Here is a 22,521-nt window from a genome sequence, read left to right on the forward strand (position 1 = left end):
TGAGTTAATTAAGAGATAGTTGGATTGAATGGGTTCGCTTGGTGCTGTGTATCATCTTGGTGGCGGCTGTGATTGTTGAAACTAAGCTGAGCTGTTTGAAGTGGAGTTTGCACAGGATCCTCTCTTAAAACACATTTTTCTCAAGTCACCTGCTTGTCTGACCAACATACTGCGTCTTGTTCCTTGCCTAATACCGCTCAAACAGTTTAGATTCAATGTTGAAACTCTGCAGCTGTCATGCCAAACTGTTCTGCATGTTCAAATCAAAATGGGGTGACGCACTGTCAATGCACGGGCAATGGCCTCCGCATCATCAGCTTCATCGCTCCATCACCACTGCTGGGGATCTACAGAAAGTCTCTCAAATTTTGTAGTTTGGATTGCCTAATGGGCTGAAATGCAAACCCATTAAAACAAACTATATTACTTCCATTTGATACTGGCTTTCAGTAGACTATGTGCTTGTTTCTCCTATCTTTAATTCTCAGCTGATAAAGCTTGTAATTCAATGTTTTTGTACAGCTGATGAACACTGCAGTGAGCAGAATATGTCCAGAATTACCAGTCAGGCATTCCCAGAGGACACTAATGAGGATAGTTCATACGAGGACTGGATTTAGTAACAAAAAGATTCAGTTTTTCTTTTTTCTTGTTTGCTGATTTACATAGCGATTATGTAAAAAAAAGCAGAAAGAGTGTTTCTTCACAAAAACCTTCTTTTTCAAGGTTGCCACAGAGAACCTGTGCTGATGAAGTCATCAACTACAGATTTAACATTAGAAATCCATGTTTATTTTTCCCATAGATGGTGTTTCACACTACACTACAGCAGCCAAGTACATTTTGCTTTGATGACAACTTTGTACATGAAAACGAACATAAAAGAAGAGAAGAAGAAATAGAAAATCACATCCCAGTTACCTGATCATCTCACTTCTCTTAAGAGTTGGGAATGATTTCTCCATTCAAAGCAAATTGGCAGACCCATTAGCCTTGAAATTTAGAGCAATTTGATTTATGGACTAAACAGCACTTTATTGATTTCAAGGGTCATTAAATGGTTTTAAGTAGCCATTAATGTGAAAGGGTGCAGTTTATCCTCATATCTTCAGGTGGACTTTTATCGTGTAGATTTTCTCTGGCCTCGATAACTCTTGCTTTATTGACGCCTGTTTCACACCCAAAATGTGACATGCGCAGATTGATGTGAGTAGGTGGACAAACGTGACTCCACAGAATGAATTACGAAGGCAAGGGTGAGTTTATTTCTAGAACACATTTCATACACAAAGGCAATCCAAACGCTTTAGGCTAAGTAATGTATTAAAAACATACAAAATAAAGAAAAACAGCACAACATTCAAATGCAATAGGAAGGCATGAAGATTTATTATGAGTATTAGGTATAAATTATAAGGTTAATTAATGGAGAGGCGGCTAAAGTTGGTACAAGTCTAATATCCTCTTTTTCCAGCTCTGCGTTGCAAGGTAACTAAATGCTGCTGCCCCATATTTAGTTCGCCCTCTGGGAACAGTTAGCAGCCCTGTACCTGATGACCTGAGCGCGTTCATATGATAAAAGAGATGCATTTTTGCATCAGCCAGTGAGAGTTTTATAGACAAGCAGCAGTACTTTAGACTTAATTCCCTGACACACTGGATGCCAGTGAAGAGACTTGAGAACCGGTGTGATGTGCTCAGCTTTCTTTTGTTAGGACTCAGCTGAAGTCAGCCTGAGTTTTTTTTCGAGCAGACTTGAGAGAAGTAATCTAAGCGGCTAGAAAGAAAAGCATGGATTAGTCTCTTTAAAGGAAGTATGAGTAGGATTTGTTGATTGTGTTTGTTATCACAATATTCAAGGTTGGCCCCTCCTTCCTGGCTTAACAACAACAGAAGTGCACGTCTCCTGGCTGCAGTCAGGGTGAAGGTGCCTGCCAGTAGGTAAAAGCCACCCCAGATTTATTCTTGTTGTGGAAGCCTTGGAATTTCACCCTGTTATATTTACTTTTTGGCACGGTGTCTGCTATTTTCATAGCTTCCTCTCAGATAACGTGCTCACACAATTGATACCCAGAAATGCCTCAAACACAGCAAAATAAGAAACTACAGGTAGAGGGCAGGGTCTGTGCAGATAAAGACACCGCCACACACACGAGTGGTGATTGAGAGGGATTGTTTTTGTATGAATCTGTGTATTGTTTTTTTTCTACTCATTCTACCTTTAAGTCTTTCTTGGACATGAAAATTCAGGTACTTACCAAGAGTAAGATGAGAAGGTCAGTACCATTCTCATATCTGCCTCTTCACTTTGGAGCTGTGGACAGAAGACTGGTAGCTTAGCATAAACACTGGAAACACAGGGAAACAGCTAGTCTCCTTTCAGCAGCTAGCCTGTCAAATAAGACAAATTGCCTGCTTGCACATGTTAGAAGCATGAAAATCAAGGAAAAATGACTAGATCAGCAAAATCTGATCAAGTCAACGATCTAATTCTGAAACACTCCCGGTGGGAATTGAAGCCACATGGAGAACGGGACAGAACCAGACCACAACCGGAGCGCAGTGGCAGAAGTGCCTAGTAGGGTTTTTGGGTAACAAACCAAAGGCAGCATTTTGCAGAAGGAAAGCATATCCACCTCAGATGTTAGTTAAAGAACTTTTGTGCATGTTCAGGCAGCAACAGAGGAAACAAAACAACAGATTAGAAAGTGATATAGCTATGAGGCGAGTTTGGTTAATACTATGACAAGACTCAGATATGACCTCAACTTCAAATTAAAAACTTTTGCCCACACACTCCTGTCCTCTGGCCACACGCGTCCCTTCTTTTGAGGCTACCAAAGGGCAGTCTGAGAAAAAGAATACAACATTTAACCACTATCACATTTCTTGCTTTTGCTCGTGTAAATATAGCTTCAAGATTCGGTCTCTCAGTGCTCTATTCTTTATGGAGACTGCTCTTTATCTATATAATCTTTCTGTGGGGATGATTTCCATGTATATTTTTCATCAAATGTATGTTGAGAGAGGACCAAAAGATTCGACTAATTAAATATCAGTAAATGAATGAACTATTTTCTACTTCTACATTATTTTAAAAAGCAGTTAATTAATCAAGACATTAATTATAATATTATAATTATTATTTAGAATCAGATAAATAGTTGGTATCACAATAATGGAGCATTTTCGATTTGTTGCAGTGTGTGAAAAACTAGCAACATTATCCTCTATTTGAATGATTTGATCCGTCTAGAATTGTCCGTCTTTGATGCTGTTTAGTTACATGAAGCAAACCCTCTGGCTTTCTGCAGGGCAACAGCGTCAGTTTGCACCTGACTGGAAGAGTCACTGTGTCCAAGTGAAGGACTCTTACCTTAGGTAAGGATTTGGACTTAATCTGAAGATGGATCGGAGACTTGAGAGTTCATGGAAATTCCCCCGTGTCTGTTTCCTCATTTGTCCTGGTCTGAGATCGATCCGAAAAAAATATCACAAAGGAAAAGACATGTGGGCAACATGCTGAGGGAGCACAGAGAGGCAGTGTGGCCTTCAGGTGGGATAAAGCCTGTCAGTGAATGTGGCAACTTTCTAGAGGGGATAATAAATGATAAAGTAGAATCTGTGCTGACATGTCAGTGTACAGTATAATGTAGCACAAAATGAAGATTAACTGCTAATAGCATAAACACCAACAATAGTGCTAATGCTAATAATAACAATGGAACAGCATAATTGCATAATAAAGATGCCAGTTATAATAAATCAAAATATGGATAAGCTAATCAATCAGAATATTGTTTTAAAGTAATTTGCAAAATGTTATTAACCCAAGGTCACAGCAAAGAGATTAAGAAGTTTGAAGCCTATTAATGACAATAGTGATAAAAATACTGCAGACAAAATGATCTCAATCAAAGATCAATTTAGCAGCGGCTCTGAACTTCCAGTTATATAACATCTTCATCAGCTGAAGGAGTTTGCTGACTCATTATATTGTACTTGTTAAAATAATCATTTTCTTTGTGCACTTTAAGGACTTCATGAGGCCAAAAATAAACCTCGATGCTCAATAAGAATCTAGTAGTCACAGGAGTTGATGTGAACAGACATTTATTCAAAAGTTAAATAACAACAACACTTGCCGGTGAAGGGAGTTTTCTGAAATGTTGCGTATAATGGACCTATAAATGAATCAGGAAAATAGTAGTTTGATATCTGATATCCTTACTTAGGATATCAGGTTATATACTGTAGTCTTAGTGTTATTCGTACCAGCTGTGATACCATAAAAGCTAAACTCCTCATTGCAGACATTTTGAAAGTAAGATCTCTGCTAAACATCTTACTATCCATCAAAGAGCACAACACAAGTTCCCACCATGTCCTTTTAAAAACAGAATGAATCCTCTGGTGCTTCCGTCCCATTTTGTACATGATTTTCCACTTTGCATGCTGGCTGGGCTGTTGTCCCGGAATTAATGTGGTGAAGGTGAAGCTTTAGGAAGTCTGCAGCGTACTCTAAAGGGAACCGTTATGAAGGTATGTTTATTTGGTTTGGTGAAATTGTGGAACACTTTGTAGTTTGGCCATATGTGCATGTGTGACAGGAAGCTACTTCAAAATTGCTTCCTCTGTTGTTTTCCGCTCTGACCGCCACCCTGTCGCTGTTAAGCAATGACCTGAAAATGAGTGTTACTCTAATGAATACAGATTGCTCCGACTGGAGTCAGTGTTAGGGCTGCTTGACCTTGTTGTTTCAGTCACGACTCTTCATAGTTTCCGAACTTGACAGAAACCCACCTGGTATCCTGGACTGCTGTGGACTCTCTTCTCTCTTCTCATCTTATCAATATTCAGTCTCTGTCGGCAATTATGTTTCCTCTGCCCATTGATTAATGTGGTTTGCCACGAATCTCATCAGCTCAGCTTATTCACAGGCATAACATCTCTATTTGCTGCCCTAATAAATGATCCCGATTAGTTATGTGATTGTATTAAATAAATGTCTGTTTCCAGATCTACTTTATCACAAGTCCGGTAATTCTGAACTCCCTGCTATTGTTTCTTAACATGATTTAAAGCTAAACAAGTTCAGTAGTCTCTTGATTTCTTAACTCCATTCTGAAGCACTTGGTGGAATGTAAAGAAATTACCTTGACAAGGTCACCAGTCAAAAGACATGTTTTATGTATGAACATGCAAACCCCATACAGCATTTTTGCTGATCTTCCTGTGACAGTTGTATTAATCAAGTCAGGTAAAGATGGTACAGTATCCTTAAAAGCTTATCATCTAATTATTAACTTAGGTTTTTAATAACAATTTGTGTGGCTAATTCAAAAATATCTCCTTGCAACTGGGAACGCTCCATTCATTCCACTGAGTTCCTCACAAAAACTCACAAAACACTGATAAACTTCAGCTTTAGTATGACTGTCTGAATACTGAAACCAATAATTGATTGATAATTGCTTAATTTCCACTGCTTGCTTTAAATTGGGAGCCATTATTTCAACATGAATTGACACTGAATGTTGGAATAGCTAAATCTGATCTTTCATTCATGAGTATTTTCAGAGGCTTGAACATAGCACAGTAATGACTGCTTGTGCTTTCAGTCACCAACCGCATAATAAGTTACCTCAGTTGTTCAAGGGAACACATTTGTACTCTACTGTTGTTTAGTGACTGACTGCAAACTATGCTCTATGTCTTTTCTTGCACTTTATGCTTCAACAGAGCAGAAATATAGAACTTGATGATGAAACACAGCTAATATGTTTGTCAACAGCAGAATACATTCAGGTCTTCTCAACAGGGATATACGTCTTCTCAATGAGTGAATTACTGATTGCAGTAATTCTTATGGCTCCCGTTCTGCTGTTATAAATGCAGGTGTGGCCTGGCCAGTCTCAGAATACCTCAGCTTCCTTCTCCCAAAGTCACTGACTCACAGTGCAAAAACTGCAGCTCTGTCTGTTCCTCTGTGGGAAAAAAACAAACTATGACAGATCTGACTAGCTAAAAATGTTATTTTCTGTTTTGCTTCAGCAGCATGCTTTTAGGGACATCTCAATTAACAGCTCAGACATATAGAAATAATGATATGTAATGGAATACAAAATTATTGGGTTCAGATGTGTGGGGTGAGAAGAGTCAATGACTTTTTCAGTCCTCTCTCTCCTCCACTTTTCATTTTAAAATGCATTTCTTTGGAACGTAGTGTAGGTCATTTCTCCCCCATGATATTATACATGATATTACCTGCAGTAGTGCCACTGTGGAGCCTAGACAAGGTCAGATGCTTAAATAACTGCTATATGTAATTGCAATCTCCAAATTTTTCTAATTGAATTAGTGGCAGACACCCAGTACGTACTCTCTCGTCATGCACTCAGAGTCAGCTCTTTGTTTCGGACCTGAATGGCTAATCACAGTAATGACATTGGCTCTGCCTCTCACTTACAACCATGAGCTTGTCCCTTGCTCGTAGAAGGTCATTTCACGTGCAGGCTGGCTGGTGTTTCCCAGAGGACCATTGCCACTCTCAGCACTGTTCAGTTCCTGCTTCCAGCCTCTACACCCCTCCTGTGTTGCTTTTTATTCAGCATCCACTTTAGCCAGGGCTCTGTTACATGTGTGATCTTCAGATGTGGTATGAAAGCCACCCTTCTAGCAGGGCTTAGTTAAAAGCAACTGGTTCCTCCTCATTGGTTCCTTCCTTTAGGGTGCAGCACAGAAATGGGGTTGAAACAAAAGCAATCCCCTCTCAAGATCTACTCAACCCCCTTTTTGATTTTTCTGTTCTCTGCCAGCTAACTTTCACCCCCTCAGTGAACTGTCTACAGAATTTTCTTTTTCATCAAGACTAAAAATCCACAGTACGTTGCTGCTTTAATCAGATTGATAGCAGTATGACTAAAATACAATTCTGGTCAGGAGCGTGGTGCTAGATGAAAGGACACAGGGTCAGTAGAATCATAAAAACAGTTCACAATCTTGACTTTTAATATAGCAAACTTTGTAATTTCCTCATTAAATACTGTATCAATACATGTATGCTGCCCTTTTGGCCTGACAGAGGAAAGCTCATAAAACATCTAAAATGGGAAGCCTTCATTCTCTTGAGAGCATACAAATCTGTGAAATACTCCAAATCACAGTATCTTATTATGCGTCAAATTGTTGGAAATTATGAACTGATGGTGTCTCTAGAGGAAGTGTTGGACAAGCTAACTGACTGACATCATCATGGATTGACCTTATTGCTAACCGGACAAAAATCGATGGGGGAAAAAAGTTGCCACAGTTGTCATGGAGACAGTATTATCCATTGGTTATGCTTTTGCCCCGATTATTCCACAGCCACGTTCTCTGAGACAGAAACATCCAGCGTGGCGAACATAATTACAGAAAAGAGAAAGGATACTTGGAGGATTTTTTAGAATAGCCAGACTTTCTCCTCTTCTGTTTTTGTGTCTCACTCACTCATTATGTTGTCTGTCTGTAGCGAGAGTTAGACAAAGGTAGAATTTTGCATTCATTGGTAGACAGACTCCTAACCAAGGAGGAAGACGAGGAGGAATATTAGAACAGAGATGTGAGAAACCAGCGATCATGAGGTAAGGGAGAGCTCGTTTCAGTTCTGGCTTGGTATTTTCAGTCAGAATGACAGATTATTCTGTACGTGTATTCTTGTATGTGTTATATGAGGAAGACATTCATCCAATTATTTGTTTCCTTTCATTGACTTATAGCACCATTTCAATGTGGATGTCCAATAAGTGTTTATGGTAACTGTAGTACACTGAAGCAATAAGTACGTCTGTGTGTGCTAAACTGACACTCAAGATCCAGGTTGTGATAAACTATACTTTTCATTTGATATTTCACATTCTGTTTTAGAGCCTTTATTCTGTATATTTACTATTACATGTGTTTGTTTTGTTTGAAAGGATGTGGGTGTCACAACAGTAGGCTTTGTACACCACAGCAACATCTCAACAACTATGGAATGAATTGGGATAAAAACTCATTTAAGATCTCACTATGAATTTTACTGTACAACTTTGATGATCCCATTTTTTCCTGCTCGATACTTGATCACCAAATACCTGCAAAACTATTTACATTCCCAACAGCTTCAGCTGTACATCATGTTATGTTCAGATCAGCAAATATTATCATGCTAAGCTCTGATGATGAACATGGTCAACAATTATACCTGCTTAATGTATAAACCTGCTAAAATGCACGTCAGCATTTTCATTGTGAGCATATTAGCATATTGACAAAACCAATTAATTCAAAGCCACAGTAGAACACAAACTGGGGTCTTCAGTGTAAAAGTTGGATCTGCTACACATCCACCCCCTTTCTCTGTGTATTTGTGTTTGGCTTCACGACATGAAGGGCAAATGTCTGTACCTGTAGTGGCACTGAACAAACAGTATATATATTGTGCTGCAGAGTCATCCAATATGACAGAATTCTTATGCATTAACTCAAATGCTAATTTCTTGAATTCATTATAGATATTTGTGTACTTGTGGAGATGAATCATACTGACCTTTTCTTTGGCTCTGCCAGCAGGTCAAACCAAACCTGTCAGATGATAAATGAAGTTTTTGAAGCATGTTTCTTTGTTCCCACCACAATCACTGGCCGAGTGTCCAGATGCTCAGAGAATGATAAAACGACCGCTATGTTGTTTGTCCAACTTAGATGTGATTATCATTTGTAGCCTTTCTTGCTATTTTCTTGGATCGCAGTGCAGTTCAACTGACTGAAGATTTTATATTAAAGTATTACAACGACCTCAAAGCAAAAGAGGAAGCCAAGCCTGCATCCTTTGAGCAAAACATTAACAAGATGCCAAAATTGATCCCAATCAGACCTAATACTTCCTTTGACAATTTGAAATGCAATGTCTGATTAGACCAATTAGCAGCAAAAAATATTGCCAGCTTCCATCATCCCTCCAAGGTTTCCTTATGGTGTGCTCAGACCACACACCATAAATACTGGTTGAGAGTGTCATCAGTGAATCAGATTGCTTGTTTGAAACTACCTGTTGTACATTGATTGATAGAGTGGACACTTGGTTTAGCCAAGGTAAGAGGAACAGATGCTTGAACAGCATGAAGACATGGTAATGACGAGGCGTTTACGTGGCCTGAATTAACCAGGTGCTTGGCTACCAATGTAGTGTGATCTACATTATTCATCCCATTTGGCCCATAAATTACCCAGGGACATCAATGTTTAAGACGTAGTTATGGTCCAGACGAGCTGCTTTTGTGGCTGAGAGAGGGCTGTTATTGGTTTCATTAGGAATAAACTGCCATCGGCTAGTGTGTTTTTTTTTTCTTCTCCTTAAACCTCCAACTCACCACTGCTCCTCGTCACTCTAAAACTCCTTCCCAAATCGCACTGCAGCCGTCTATGTTTTAGTTATAGTGTGAAGACGCACTTTAAAAATCTCTTTTAAATGTTTTAGCTCTCCCTGTTGCCTCTTTCATCCCCTTTCTCTCTTTTTCTGTCTGTCTCATGATGGTTGTGTTGAACGATGTCCTAATTAAGTCTTCAGCTGACTATCACTGTTGATGGCTGTTGCAACACAGAGTCTGGTAAGATATTGTGAAATGGGCACAAACTGGAAACAGATCTTGTTTTCTGAATACAAATTGTGTGAGCATAACACAAAGATTATGCTTATGCTTGATTTATGGATTAGATTGGATGGTTTAATGTGATAACCCATAATTTGTTGAAGTTATTATTCAAGTAAAACAACAAACATTCTCTGGTTCAAGCTTCTCCAATTTGAAGGTTTTCATCTTTTTCTCTGTGTTGTATCACAGCAAATTTAATATTTTTGGGGTTTTGGACTGCACAAAACAAGCAATTTTGGATATGTGTGATGGGCTGTTTTCACCATTTTCTTACAATTTTAATTACAATCCTTACATATTAATTGATAAAGAAAATATTCATTAGTTGCAAGCAAAGAAAGAAATGTGTTATCAATTAAAGTATAGATTCAGTTAAGGATAATAGACATTTGGTAAAGGTTACAGGAAGAGTGAGGTTTTAGTTATGATTAGATATTCTCCACCATGGTATATCAGATCATTTTATCTCCCCCTGAAGTTTTTGTACTATATAGATCAACACTATGGAAGCTGAGTGGTGTCTTGTAGAGCTAATGATAATAATGCTAATAATAAACCTGTTTCACAGTCATTTGGTATCACAATCAAATGTACAGTCGGACGTAGCTTGTGAAACATTGTCTGTTTTATTACTCTCTTGGCTAATGAAGGAGGGGAAACATCGGAAGCTCTCCACCTTAAAGATTTCATAATGATACGACTCGTACTGCTTTTATGTCCGGCAGCCAGAAAATGATATTCTGCTTTGCTCATTAAAGAAGCCAGTGAGCTGGAAGGTATGCTCATTTTTTTTTTTTTTCTTACCTGCTAAGCAGCTCATCAGCCCGGCCAAAACTATCATTAGGACAAGAACAAGGCTGTTAGACTGGAATGGAGCATTAGAATAATGATAGAGTTGCAATGAAGCTAAGCTCCTTCTGCAGTACTGTTGCTTTCTGTCTTTGTGTCTTCATCCATGTGCAGAATGCAGGTTTTTTTTGCGATTCTATAATTTATCTTAATGTTTTGATATATATTTTAAAAGATATTGTTATATGCGTGGGCAGGTTTAGGTCATAGTTAAGCCATGCATGAAGAACTAGAAATGTTACTCCAAATTAGCAATTCAGGTGTAACGTTTTAATTTCCTGTGAAGGGCAGTGCCACCGCTGCTCAGCAGAGCAGCAAGCATTCATTACTTCATTACCTGATCATTGATGCCCCAGCTAAGAGGAGGGTGCTGTGCAAAGAATGATAATGAGGTGAAATCAGGTTAATAATGCTACGTGATGCTGTCTGTCACCTTGACACCTTTGCCCCTGTCCTTGCCAAACATCGGGCTCGAGATACAGTTGGTATCTCTGACCGGAAAGCTCGGTTGGTTGTCTTGTCACAGCTGTGCAGGACACAGAGCACAATGAAAGCACAGAGGAAATTATATGTGGCCCTTGGGTCTCTAATCAATGGGGCAACTCCAGCAGAATAACCCACATTTAGATCAATGGGTGGCTGCAATTCTAGTTGCAGCAGCTCATATGGGCCTCTCAGCAATTACTCCTCCTGCCCTAGCCAGCCTAATGAAGGAGGATTTTAAATGTCAATGAGTGGTGGTGAAAAGTCTTTTTTTTTTCTTTTTAAATTGATTTTCTGTAATGTGCTACTCATATGAGTTGGGCTGCGCATTTAGACCGCCACCACCTGCTTGGGTTTTCAGTCAGTGTTATAAGCCTGCCTTTCTACTGAAGCAACGTTTAACCACAAATTATTTTTCATCAGGTTGCACTTATCACCTTGAATTGATTTGAGGGGTGAACTGGTAGACTAGTAAGCACGTTGACAATGAATATGCTGCTAATCAGCCTGGAATTTTCTTCCACTCCACTGTTGTTTGCATCAAAAATATTTTCTCCTTTTTTGCTTATTTGTTTGGGCTCTTTAGCTTAAATTCATTATACACAACAAAATAATGGATAGGATGCATGGGGGAGACAGATCGAGTGATGCAACTCTGTCACTGGATAGAGTTATTTAGATCGGATGTTTCAGCAACAACTCCAGATTTAGTTAAATGACAATGTTTTGAACATTCAGTGCAATGTATGTGTTGGTTTATTTACGCCATGAGACCACCTGGATAATTTGCATTAATTGCTACAAACAAGGACATTTGTAATTTAAGCAGTTGCCATCATCGGTAGCTTGTGGCATTAATAAAAACAGATGCGGCCATCATTAAACACCAGGTTAAAATGTTTCACTGCCCTCACTGGTTCAAAATGTGAAGTAATTAAAAACTCACTCCAGAGGACATGGCTTATATGTAGTTTTTTTTTCTTAGGCCACTAAGGAACCAGGACACCATTGTCTTCAATATTTTCCTTTTGTTTCTTTATATTCTTGCTCTGCGTTAGCATGTTATTACTGTCATGCCTCATGGTCAGAGACAGTCGCCCAAACATCTTGCTGTGTGATGAATGTAATGAATGTACCCGTATGCCTCGGCCACGATCCATGAGACAAATACCGTCAGCTTTTTGCCGTCATTAGACCTGCCTGAGCCTCCATCACCCTGCTGTTCAGGTATTTGACTTTGTTTTACAGAGCAGATTCGAGGCTGTTAGTCCTCCCCAATAGCCTTCTTGTGTCTGCGGTTCACTGATGTTTTGTGTAGGTGTGATGGAGTGTGTCATTACTGTAGCCTCCCCTCGTCAAGCTCAGCAGGGTCCGACCCACCTCATGCAGGCAGACACCCCGTCACTGGCCCCAGGTGGCAGTTAGGAGGAGGAGGAAAGGAGGAGCTCCCTGTACCAAGGGGACCCAGGGGACGCACACACACACATACACAAACATACTTACACACTTTAGCAGCCTCTCCATCTCCTGACTTTTTTTTCTCCTTTTCCCCGGAATATATCTGGAGCTACAGTCATTGCGTCTTATCAGAGAAGGACAGGAGCTTCTATCAACAGATAAGGTCATTGTTGAGGTGAAGTAATTACAGATATCTGAGACAGAGAGGAAGCAGGCATACAGTACCTTTGGGAATTGGGTGACAAAGCCAGATTAGACTCTATCTTCATCTACATACTGTAGGTAAAACCAGTCCTATCCCCTGCAACAAGCTAGTGGTAAAGGAATTTGGGTCATTTTAGCCATTAAATGTGAAACATCTGCCTTCTTATTAGGATATGCTCTAGTTTCAAGCGATAGTTTGCTTGCCTTTTTTCTGTGAGGATGTTCTACTTCTTTTCCTTGAGTTTTACTTCTTTTACTTTTGGGGTGTTTTGCATCACTTATTGTCAAGATGTTTAAAAACGCACTTTGTTTAAAAAAAAAAAATCAGATCGTACTCCCATTTCATCTATTAGGGATTTCTAGGTCTTTAATTTCTACTCGAAGACTACTTAGGCAGGATTTAACAGTGAATTGGGAGTATTGACTGAAATCGCAGGCCCGCCATCTCAGAGCATTATGCCGATGTCTTTCAACCACTGTGGGTGGCAGAGCTCCAGTTTGAGTGGAGCTGGTACCGTTCGATTCATTCGCAGCACTTAAGAGGCATGAGAGAGAGTGACAGATGCCCTTTTAGAGGTAGACGCCGCGGAGCTTCATGACAGCTGCCTGAATATACTGTAATGCCCCCATTAAAGTCAAGAAAAGAGGAGAGTAAGACAGAACACTGAGATATTATTCCTTTTCTACAACACAATTTATCATCTCCACACCACTGAAGAGTAACTGATGCAACTGATGATAATTATTGTTACTATTATTATTATTGTTGTTGATTAATTGATTAATCAGTTTCTTTATAAAATGTGAAATGTTCTGTAAAAAAATGGTGAAAAATGTTGATCATGGTGACGTCTTTCAATTGATTGTTCTGTTCAACAGTCAAACAAACAGACAGTCCATGACAATCTGTGTTCAGTTATACATCACAAAAGCCAAAAAAAGTCATAATTCTTCGCAACTGAGAGGCTGAAGTCATGTTAAAGGTCATTTTTGCTTGAAAAATTACATTAATTATTTACCCATTATCCAAATAGTTGCAGATTAATTTTCTAATAATTTTCTTATTATTTTGTTCTGATTGACTTATCGTTTTAGCTCTACTGAGGATGTTAAATGATACAATAATAATAAATGGTGATTAAAAAAAAAAAGACTTATGATTAATGATATATAGCTTTATGCATCTCCCCATGTCTGTTGAATCGGCTCGTGTGGCACTAACAAGCCCTTCAAACATTGTTAAGTTTGAAATACACCAAGAGCTGACTTTTCCCACTGTAAATTGGATTTTTGATAAACCTCCCCAGGCGTCCTCACTCTAACAGAAATGTGGTTGACTCTAAAGATACTTAAGTGTCATGTTGCCACGCTGCCCTAAGTGGTAATAATGTGTGAAGTCTACTGTTTCACCTGGTGCCATTCTACTTTAACAGGTATTTCTTGCTGTCATAGCTGTTACATTTATTACCATTAATGATGGGGTTCCACAGGGGCCTACGCTTGAAACAGATTTATCCCGCATACTGTATCTGTACTGCTGCCTTCAGCTGATGGACTATTTAATGAACTAAATGAGAAGGTTTTCACACAGAATTGCACAGCTGTGATCAACAAATACTGTAAGAACCACCCACATTAACATACTGATAAATGCAAACTGCTTTGCTGATGATCCTGCTTTAATCATCTGAGACATTATTTTTTGACGCTGACTTAAATACATCCACTGATTGGAGCATGGGTTACACAGTTTGCATATAAAGGCTGGACTGGACTGGAAACCACTCCACCCACTGACCTCAGCGCTCAGCTCAACACTTCAGTCGCACATATCGTGAATGACTGTAATGCTTATAAAGTGCTCTACACTACATGAAACCTTTGCCACTGTTGACATAGAGGTGTTATCAAGGGATGTAATTATGCACAAACATTCCCCAGTGATGCCAGGCTTGTTTACCATCTTTCATCATCTGTTCTGTAACATCACTATCACTGCCTATGCAGGAAGAGAGTTGTGTGTTTGGCTTGTAAATGGATGGAGCCTCTTATGTTAAATTTATAACCTTTCACTCCCAGCTTACGGATTTAACTGGGCTAGGCTTTGTCCACTGTAATGCTAATTCAGGTCAAGCATAGTCATTGTGACTATACAAAGGTAGACACACTTAGAAGTACATCGGCAGAATATGCATGATGTTAGCATAAGGAAAGTGCTGCTCTCTCTATTCACCAGAGTAAAAATTCACATGTAAATGAGTCCAAATTTATATCCAATTTCAGTAAATGGACTGTAACTGAGAATCAGCGCAATTATTACGACCACATTAGAATCAGTAGGGCATAATTTGTATTCACAAAGGGAAGGTTGTCTCATGGTAATTCTTGCACATTTTGTTCACAATATATCTTCACTTTATTTCTTTCCACATTTGCGCCCAGTGTAGATTATTATGTTTTTTTAGATTGTGTACTGCACTTGTACTCCAGGATGGTATCATAATCAATGTCTAGGCTTAGCGGGCTCAGCTGAAAGACCACATGATGTAGCAATTTACTGTGGGCACCCTACTGAACCAGGAGTTAAGTCAGGTTAGGTTTACTGCATTGATATCACATAGAGTCTCAAAGGGCTTTATAGGCCCACAGCAACAGGTTCTGACACAGCCGGAGGTCTTCAGGAGGAAAAACATTAGGAAAAACATGAAGGAAAAGGAAGACACCTTGAAGGAATACATTCAAGCATCACTGTCTGTGGCTTATACACGAGTAAATGATCTTTTCCAAGTCTTACCATAATTCAAACCATAATTGTTGTACAGTTTACCTTCACAAGCAACGTTTTTCTCAAAGGCTCGACGCTTTTTACGGTACAGAATTAGAAGAGGGTTGGTTAGTGTAGTGTAGGAACACAGGACCTACATCCTAATCCAACAATAATATTGTCAATATTGCTATTAGAGGACCAAGAAAGGGCTCCATTGAAGACATCTAATATATCCATGAATACAATAAGTCTTCCAGGCAGGTAGCGTCAGATGAGGGATTTCAGGGGAAGGTCAGCTGAGGTTATTTTGTCTGAGGAAGAAAAAGCACCTGTGTTGGTCTTACTGACAGGGTTTGGTTCTGATAGCTGCACAATTTTAGATTCAGTTCAAAGTGGATGAAATAAAAATATATGTCAGCTCTTAAATGTAATGCTGGTTTGAAATTACGTTTAACAGTCAAATCAATATGAGAATGTTTTCAGATTTCATAAACAGCTTCTACACTGGATTTAGAATTGATTAACTGTCATTGAACCCCAACCCCACCTTTGGAGTAATTTACAGCATTGGTTTACAGCAGGATACTCTTTTTAGCTTCCTGCCCAAACTTCTACAGTAACGAGTAATCTCCCACCCGCCTACAGTGATGTGACGTATCCCAGCTGGTGCTTTGGGCAGAGGATAAAGGGAGAGCTTTGAGAATTTTGTCCCTTGGTGAGGCAAGTGATTCAAAAGGGACTTCGCCTCCCAAGTTTTAACTTCATCCTTCTGGCAAAGAACATGACAGAAATGTCTCAAGCTCAACTAGTGGAAAATTGGAAGTAGTCTGAAGTTTAGTGTGGCGGACAGATATTGGCAGAGCAAATAAAGAAGACTGTGATTGAGATTGTTCTTTTGAAGGGGACCCAAAATTGTGTCTCACTTTTGTATGTGAAAGCTGTTATTTTTGGAATTTTCTGACATGAAATCCTCAAGTTAGACTGACAAGACTTTTGATAGCATTTCTGGCTTCATTTAGTGTTCATTTAGTCTTTTTTTTTAATGTATTTGCGCTTATCAGTGGCTTAAAGACAAACTTGGGAAACAGCCAGACACTATAGCTGAAATCCTCACTGCCCAACATTAAATATAGTTTATTCACTTCACTCAGTAAATCGGTGGAAACAAGGTGGCCTGGCAGCTTATTGAAGTGGACTGTCAACAAAATATGTGTTATGTAGTAAGATGTGGATTTATGCAGTCTCTGGCACACACAGCTTCCACAGTTCTAGCTGGCCATAATGCTTTCCACATCCCAGGGTTCTCTCTTTGTTTCAGCCTTGCCATTCACATGACTGATGGTCGAGACTCTCCACACCTGCCTGGCTCTTTCTTCTGTATCGAGATGTGGGTCTCTCTCTCTCTCTCTCTCTCTCTCTCTCTTTCTCTCTCTCTCTCAGTCACATTCACATACACACAGACACTGATAAAGGTTAAGAGGGGCAGTGTAAAAGTGGAGCAGTGCTGGCCTATTTTACTGGATATGGATGAAGTGATGGGTCTGGTTCATCCGACTCCACTGTATCATGTATTCCCTGCAAGCCACTCCACGTCCAACAAGCTTTTATTGATTAGCATTCCCTTTTTACTGCATTTCTACAAATCCCTTAGCATCTACCATGCAGTAGATTTGGCAAAGCAGCGTACCACTACTAATCCCACATTAAAGTTATAATCCTTAAGGTTTCAGTCCTGGTTGATTTGGTGACGGAGAAGTGTCACTGGGGGCAGCAACCCAGTAGATATTTTGTCAGAAAAACAACAAAAGATTAACTGGTGTATCTGAAGCTACATAAACTCATATTGACTTAACACAGATGTCAGTCAATAATTTGCCTTGTTGCACCTCATCATGAATGAACAGCTGCGATCTGATTTCATGCTGCGGACAGCACAAGTGGTTTTCATCATCAACGGTGCAAGTGTGTTTGTGAATAGGTAAATTAGAGGCTAAAGTGCTTTGTCTGTAGACAGTGTTGTGTAAATTCAGTACATTTACCATCTGTGCACACAACAGTACATACATAAAAACCATGTGGCTCATGTAAATCCCACATACATGGGTAGTCAATTTGAATGCAGTTTGGTAATGGTGGACTCCATCACTAACAATAAAAATGCCAATTACATTTAACATTGCTGAAACAAAATGCTGACCATAAATATTATTAAGAATCTCACCCACCCTTCTTACCTACCTCTCTTCACCCTCATTGTATTAGGGTGGAGGAGAACATCTCAAAATCTGGACAAATCAAACCAAAATGATGTACATGACTAGATACCACTACGTTATGTGTTAATGACGAATGTAACATCGTCAACACATCCACTAAATTCACATTCTCTCCTATTCCCTGCTTTGTAAACTGTAGCTATTACTCATTGAATCCTGCACGTTGATGATAGAGGACCACCGTTAATCATACGACATAGCATGTTGACTGGTGTATGTCCTCTATAATTAGCTGCTGATGGCTGCAGCCTGTGGTGTCTGACCATGCAAATAAGCCTGTGGGCACATTGCTGCTCCAATTGGAATCGTGGCTCTTTGTGAAAGTACCACACATCGCCTGCTGCTGAGCAGTCGACGAGAAGGGGAGGGTGAGGTATGCAAAGACAGAAAGGTTGGAGGAGACAAAATAGAATATTATCACATGACCCCCACATTCTCTACCGCAGTGACAGCTCGCCCAGCAGGTGGGAAATCAGACAGCTAGAAATCAGACAGCCAGAGCATAAACAGCGTTGAGGCACTGCAGCACTTTTACATCCGCGTAAACAAGCATATAATCTGACATGACAATATATGTACATGTCTTTTGACTCAACATACTGCTATTATACAATATAAATGAATAAAATAAACAAGCATTATTTAGAAATTGCATGCCTATTATACACTGGTGCAAATACAGACTGGTGATTATGGAGAGCCATTTAAGTCAGTATTAAATCAATCAATCAATAAATAGATGCATAAATAAATGTATCTTGATATAGAATTGATAAATATGTGAAATAAATGATGCAATAAATATATAGTTCAATAAATTAATAAATACATTAATAAATAAATAGGTTTTCATTCTAAAAAGAACAATTTTAAAAGGACTACTTTTGTTTATTTCAGGGGACTTTTATTTCCCAGCTGTTGCTTTGGTCTGAATCTGTGAGACAACCACACGCCATTCATTTTTATATTATGAAAATCCCCTGAAATAAATAAATACATAAATAGATAAATAAATGTGGCATAAGGAAATAAAAGTCCCCTGAAATGAATAACAGTTGTTCTTTGACAAACATCCTTTCTGAAATAAAAAGTATTATGAAATGAATATTTATTTATATAACTATATTTACTCATTTAGTAATTTCAGGATTTATTTCCATATATAGCCATATTTGTTTATTTTATTGGCATATTCATCATTTAATGTTGACTTAAATGGCATTCCATAGATTAACATTGTACTGGGTGTCGTATTTGATCATGATTGTATGCAGATGGCTCAAAATGAATGCTGACAGTTTACTAATATTGAAAGTGCAACATTTGTGAATTTTTGAATTAAACTGCATAACATTTCTTTGGCAGCTTGAAACCAGAGAGCACTCTGACAAACCTCTTAATAAGCTTGTGTGCCTAACATGTTAGCAAACGCTCCTTTAATGTAACTTGCAGTAAAGAGGCAGCAGAATCATGTGGGCATGAAGGCCTCCCAGTGGAGCTTATTTTCTTTCCACCTTTCAAATGTAATGTCTGATTTGTGCTGGTCAGGCAGCTTGTCTGGCCGTGGCTTTGTAAAGGGGTTTGCTGAGAGCCATTAGTAATCAACCATATGTAAAAGCACATGAAAACAAAACCTGCCAAAAGCTGCAGAGCTGCAGGGATTAGAGACCACTGCTACTGCTTAATGGAGCTGTAAATATAAGCCAAATGCTTAAAATGGCTTTGATTTACAGTATGCACATGGGATTGATGCGATAATCAAGACCAATCACCTGCCCAGCTGCTGATATTTCTGGCTCAAACATGTCATTTTCTTCTCTTCTACTCTGTCTTGGGAATAACCCCCACCACTAATAAGAAAATCCTTTTTCTGCATGATGATTTATTTCCTCCTCTCCTTTATGACTCATCAACTTTGTGATGATTACTTTTTTTTTTGATGCACAGTAAAAACCTACCATATTGTGGGAGTCATTAAGTCGTTGTTTCAAATTCGCTGTCAGAAATCAAAACATGCAGTGAAGCTGAAATAAAGAACAAGAGAGAAATTGGCTTGCAACGCTGACTGTGACTCTCTGCATGGGCTCATAGTCTGAGGCGGAGGGGGAGGAGAAAACCTGACAAATTGTCCTCTGATATCCTCATAGAGGCCCATTGGAGCTCGCCGGCATCGTTAAACCATCCTCAGTGCAGGAAAAAATGGTGCTGAATGACTCTGAGGATGTTTGCCTTGATAATGCCAAAGTCTGTTTGTGTCTGTGTCAGGAGTCGGGCAGCTAATCCAGCCTACATCCCAGGTCCAGATATCAATACTGTGTTAGAGAGCCTTGGGGCGAGACTGGCTGTCATGCTTGAGGAGAACAGCCTCTGCTCTACACTCTCTGCTTCTCATGAAGGGAGAGGGAAAGTGAAAGGGAGAGGGTGGCAGGGAGCAGACTTGTGCGCAGTTTGTTGAATTTACTCTGGCATTCAGCTCTATTGGATCAGTGTTCCTGCCAGACCAGGACAAAAAGAGAGACGTGTTTGTGTCTATGTCGTTATCATAACCGTACACCCTCTTCTGATTTGTTGTTGGCAGGATCTATGAACGGGTGATAGACCCTCCTCAGATGGAGCTCACCCCCGGCAGTGGAGTGTGGCTGGGCCAGCATAGCCACAAGCATGGCCTGTTCAAGGTAAGAATTCACAGACACAGACACATTTCCTTCACGTACCTGAACGTGCTGCTCATTCAAGATCAGCTGGTATAATTGGACAGATTTGGAGTTGGCTGCGTAGCGGAGGAGAAGCAAGTGAAAGTTACAAGAAAGGAGTATTGTGGGCTCACAGAGGAGCTGCAAAAAGCTCAGCATGGGCTTTGAACTGCATATACCCAGGGCCCATTACAATGTTGTCGATTTTTAATCACTGCTCATTTTCTCAGGCTCCTGCGTGCACTCGCAGCGGGGAGGGGACATGGAGGAGTGTCACCAAGACATACACATTCTCTTGATTTTCCCACCTCTCCTGCCCACACACCATGCAATCAATTGTCCCTTTATTTTTTCTATGTAACATATTGATTAGCCACCAGACCATACTGTGGTGTAAATTATTTCTCCTCCTTGTGCTTTGACACTATCGCTGCTGCACAGCGGCCGACCGTTCCTTCTCCTCCTCCTCCTCCTCCTCCTCCTCGCTCCAACCCCCACCTCCTTCATCCCCACTTGCATTTAGGCTTCAAGGAGCTCCTTGTTGTGGAGAACAGCTCTGGTCTTGAAAGACTCATCTCCATCATCCAGTTCCCTACCCGCAGTCGGTTCAGTGCTCGGGGGCCGTCTACCTTCCATGTGCACGGAGCACTCAAAAGTGTTTGTCAGCAGCAGAGACAGATGGTGTGGAAAGCATACAAGCCTGTGTGAAGTGACAGAGAGAATGAGGAGAGTCTCCCGTTAGGTTTACACTGGGATGAGTTGGCATGCCAGCTGACAGGTGCACTTGTAACACCTTGAATCAAGGACCTGTTGTTCACTTTATCAGGAAGGCCATTTAGAGCTAGACTTCTGTAATTATCTCCTCCTACTCATGCACAGTTAGGAGCCAGCAATCGTATTGGTTTTTATCCAAACCTTACTACAGAGAGACAATACAAATTACAGCAGCTAATTATACAACGTCACACCCTGACGGATACTGTACAAGGATAACCTTTTTGATTATGTCATGGATGCTGAAAATACCTCTTTGATTTTGTTAAAATTGTAAACAATTTACAAACTTCATCCTGGTCAAAGCGATTCTAAACAGAGCAAATCAGGGTTCTTAATACTGGATTACCAACATGAAGGTTCACACTGTGCTCATTCTGGACAATATCTTGATATAATTGCAGAAGTTTGCCAAAATCTTCAAGCCATAAAATTAGAAACAAAACTATTTGACTTGAAACTAGCAATTGACACCATAAATTCATGCGAGGAATGTTTTCTCAGGTAATACATTGAGCGAGAAGTAGCGTCATTTTCAAACAGAGACAGTGTCGGCGCCTCCTGCTGACCATTAGAAAGAATGCAGGTTTAAAGCACTTTTCAGACCCGGAAACCACATTCACTTCTTTTATACAGTCCATTGCTGATACTTTGTATTTTGACAGAAGTGACTGACTTTTTAATCTTTCAGTTTTGTTATTTCTTACAGTTTCTGCTGCTCAGTGTGACGTGGCAGAAAAAAACATACAACAGAAAGGTGTGACAACCAGCTCCACCCTTGTCAGCCATTCATTTTACCTAAGCGAGTTATACATATATATAAGTATATAAGTTATACATTGTAATTCTAACTTCAACAGTATCAGAATTATAAATATATGAATACAGTACAAATATATACATCAAAATATAGATGTGGTAATTACGTTCTTGCCTGAAAATCAGTGTTTTGTCTGTATCTGCATACTTCTTCACACAGCTATAATATCAATTTCCCTAAGCTGCTAACACAGCTGGAGGGTGCAGTGTGTGCTTGGTGCCACTGTTTACAGAACAGACTTTTTATCCACTGACTTACCTTGTGAAAGAGATGTCTGTAAATCAGCAGACTTTTTACTTTTGAGAATCACGTCTGATGGTGGTGATCCATTTGGTCCGATAACATTAAAATCATTAAATCATTTTATCCGCGTTCACATAAGCGGAGGGGTAGCCGACTCGTCAGGCTCAAGGCACTAGTACACGTGCTGTATGGGCCATTGAGCAACTTTCATAGGAATGAATGCAACCTCTCCTCCAGCACTGTATCCACTTCTCTTTATACATCCATGGTTCCAATC

General features: G+C 39.7%; 1 protein-coding gene across 1 annotated transcript in view; it reads left to right on the top strand.

The window, feature by feature from the left end:
- Window positions 1-22,521, top strand: part of LOC139201062 (protein kinase C-binding protein NELL1-like) — a 216,079-nt gene that overhangs the window by 46,704 nt on the left and 146,854 nt on the right. The window contains exon 5 of the mRNA XM_070830283.1: window positions 20,293-20,389. Within this exon, the coding sequence (XP_070686384.1) occupies window positions 20,293-20,389 (97 nt within the window). The remainder of the gene's footprint in view (window positions 1-20,292; window positions 20,390-22,521) is intronic.

Source organism: Pempheris klunzingeri, chromosome 1, assembly GCF_042242105.1.
Source record: "Pempheris klunzingeri isolate RE-2024b chromosome 1, fPemKlu1.hap1, whole genome shotgun sequence".
NCBI lineage: Eukaryota > Metazoa > Chordata > Actinopteri > Acropomatiformes > Pempheridae > Pempheris > Pempheris klunzingeri.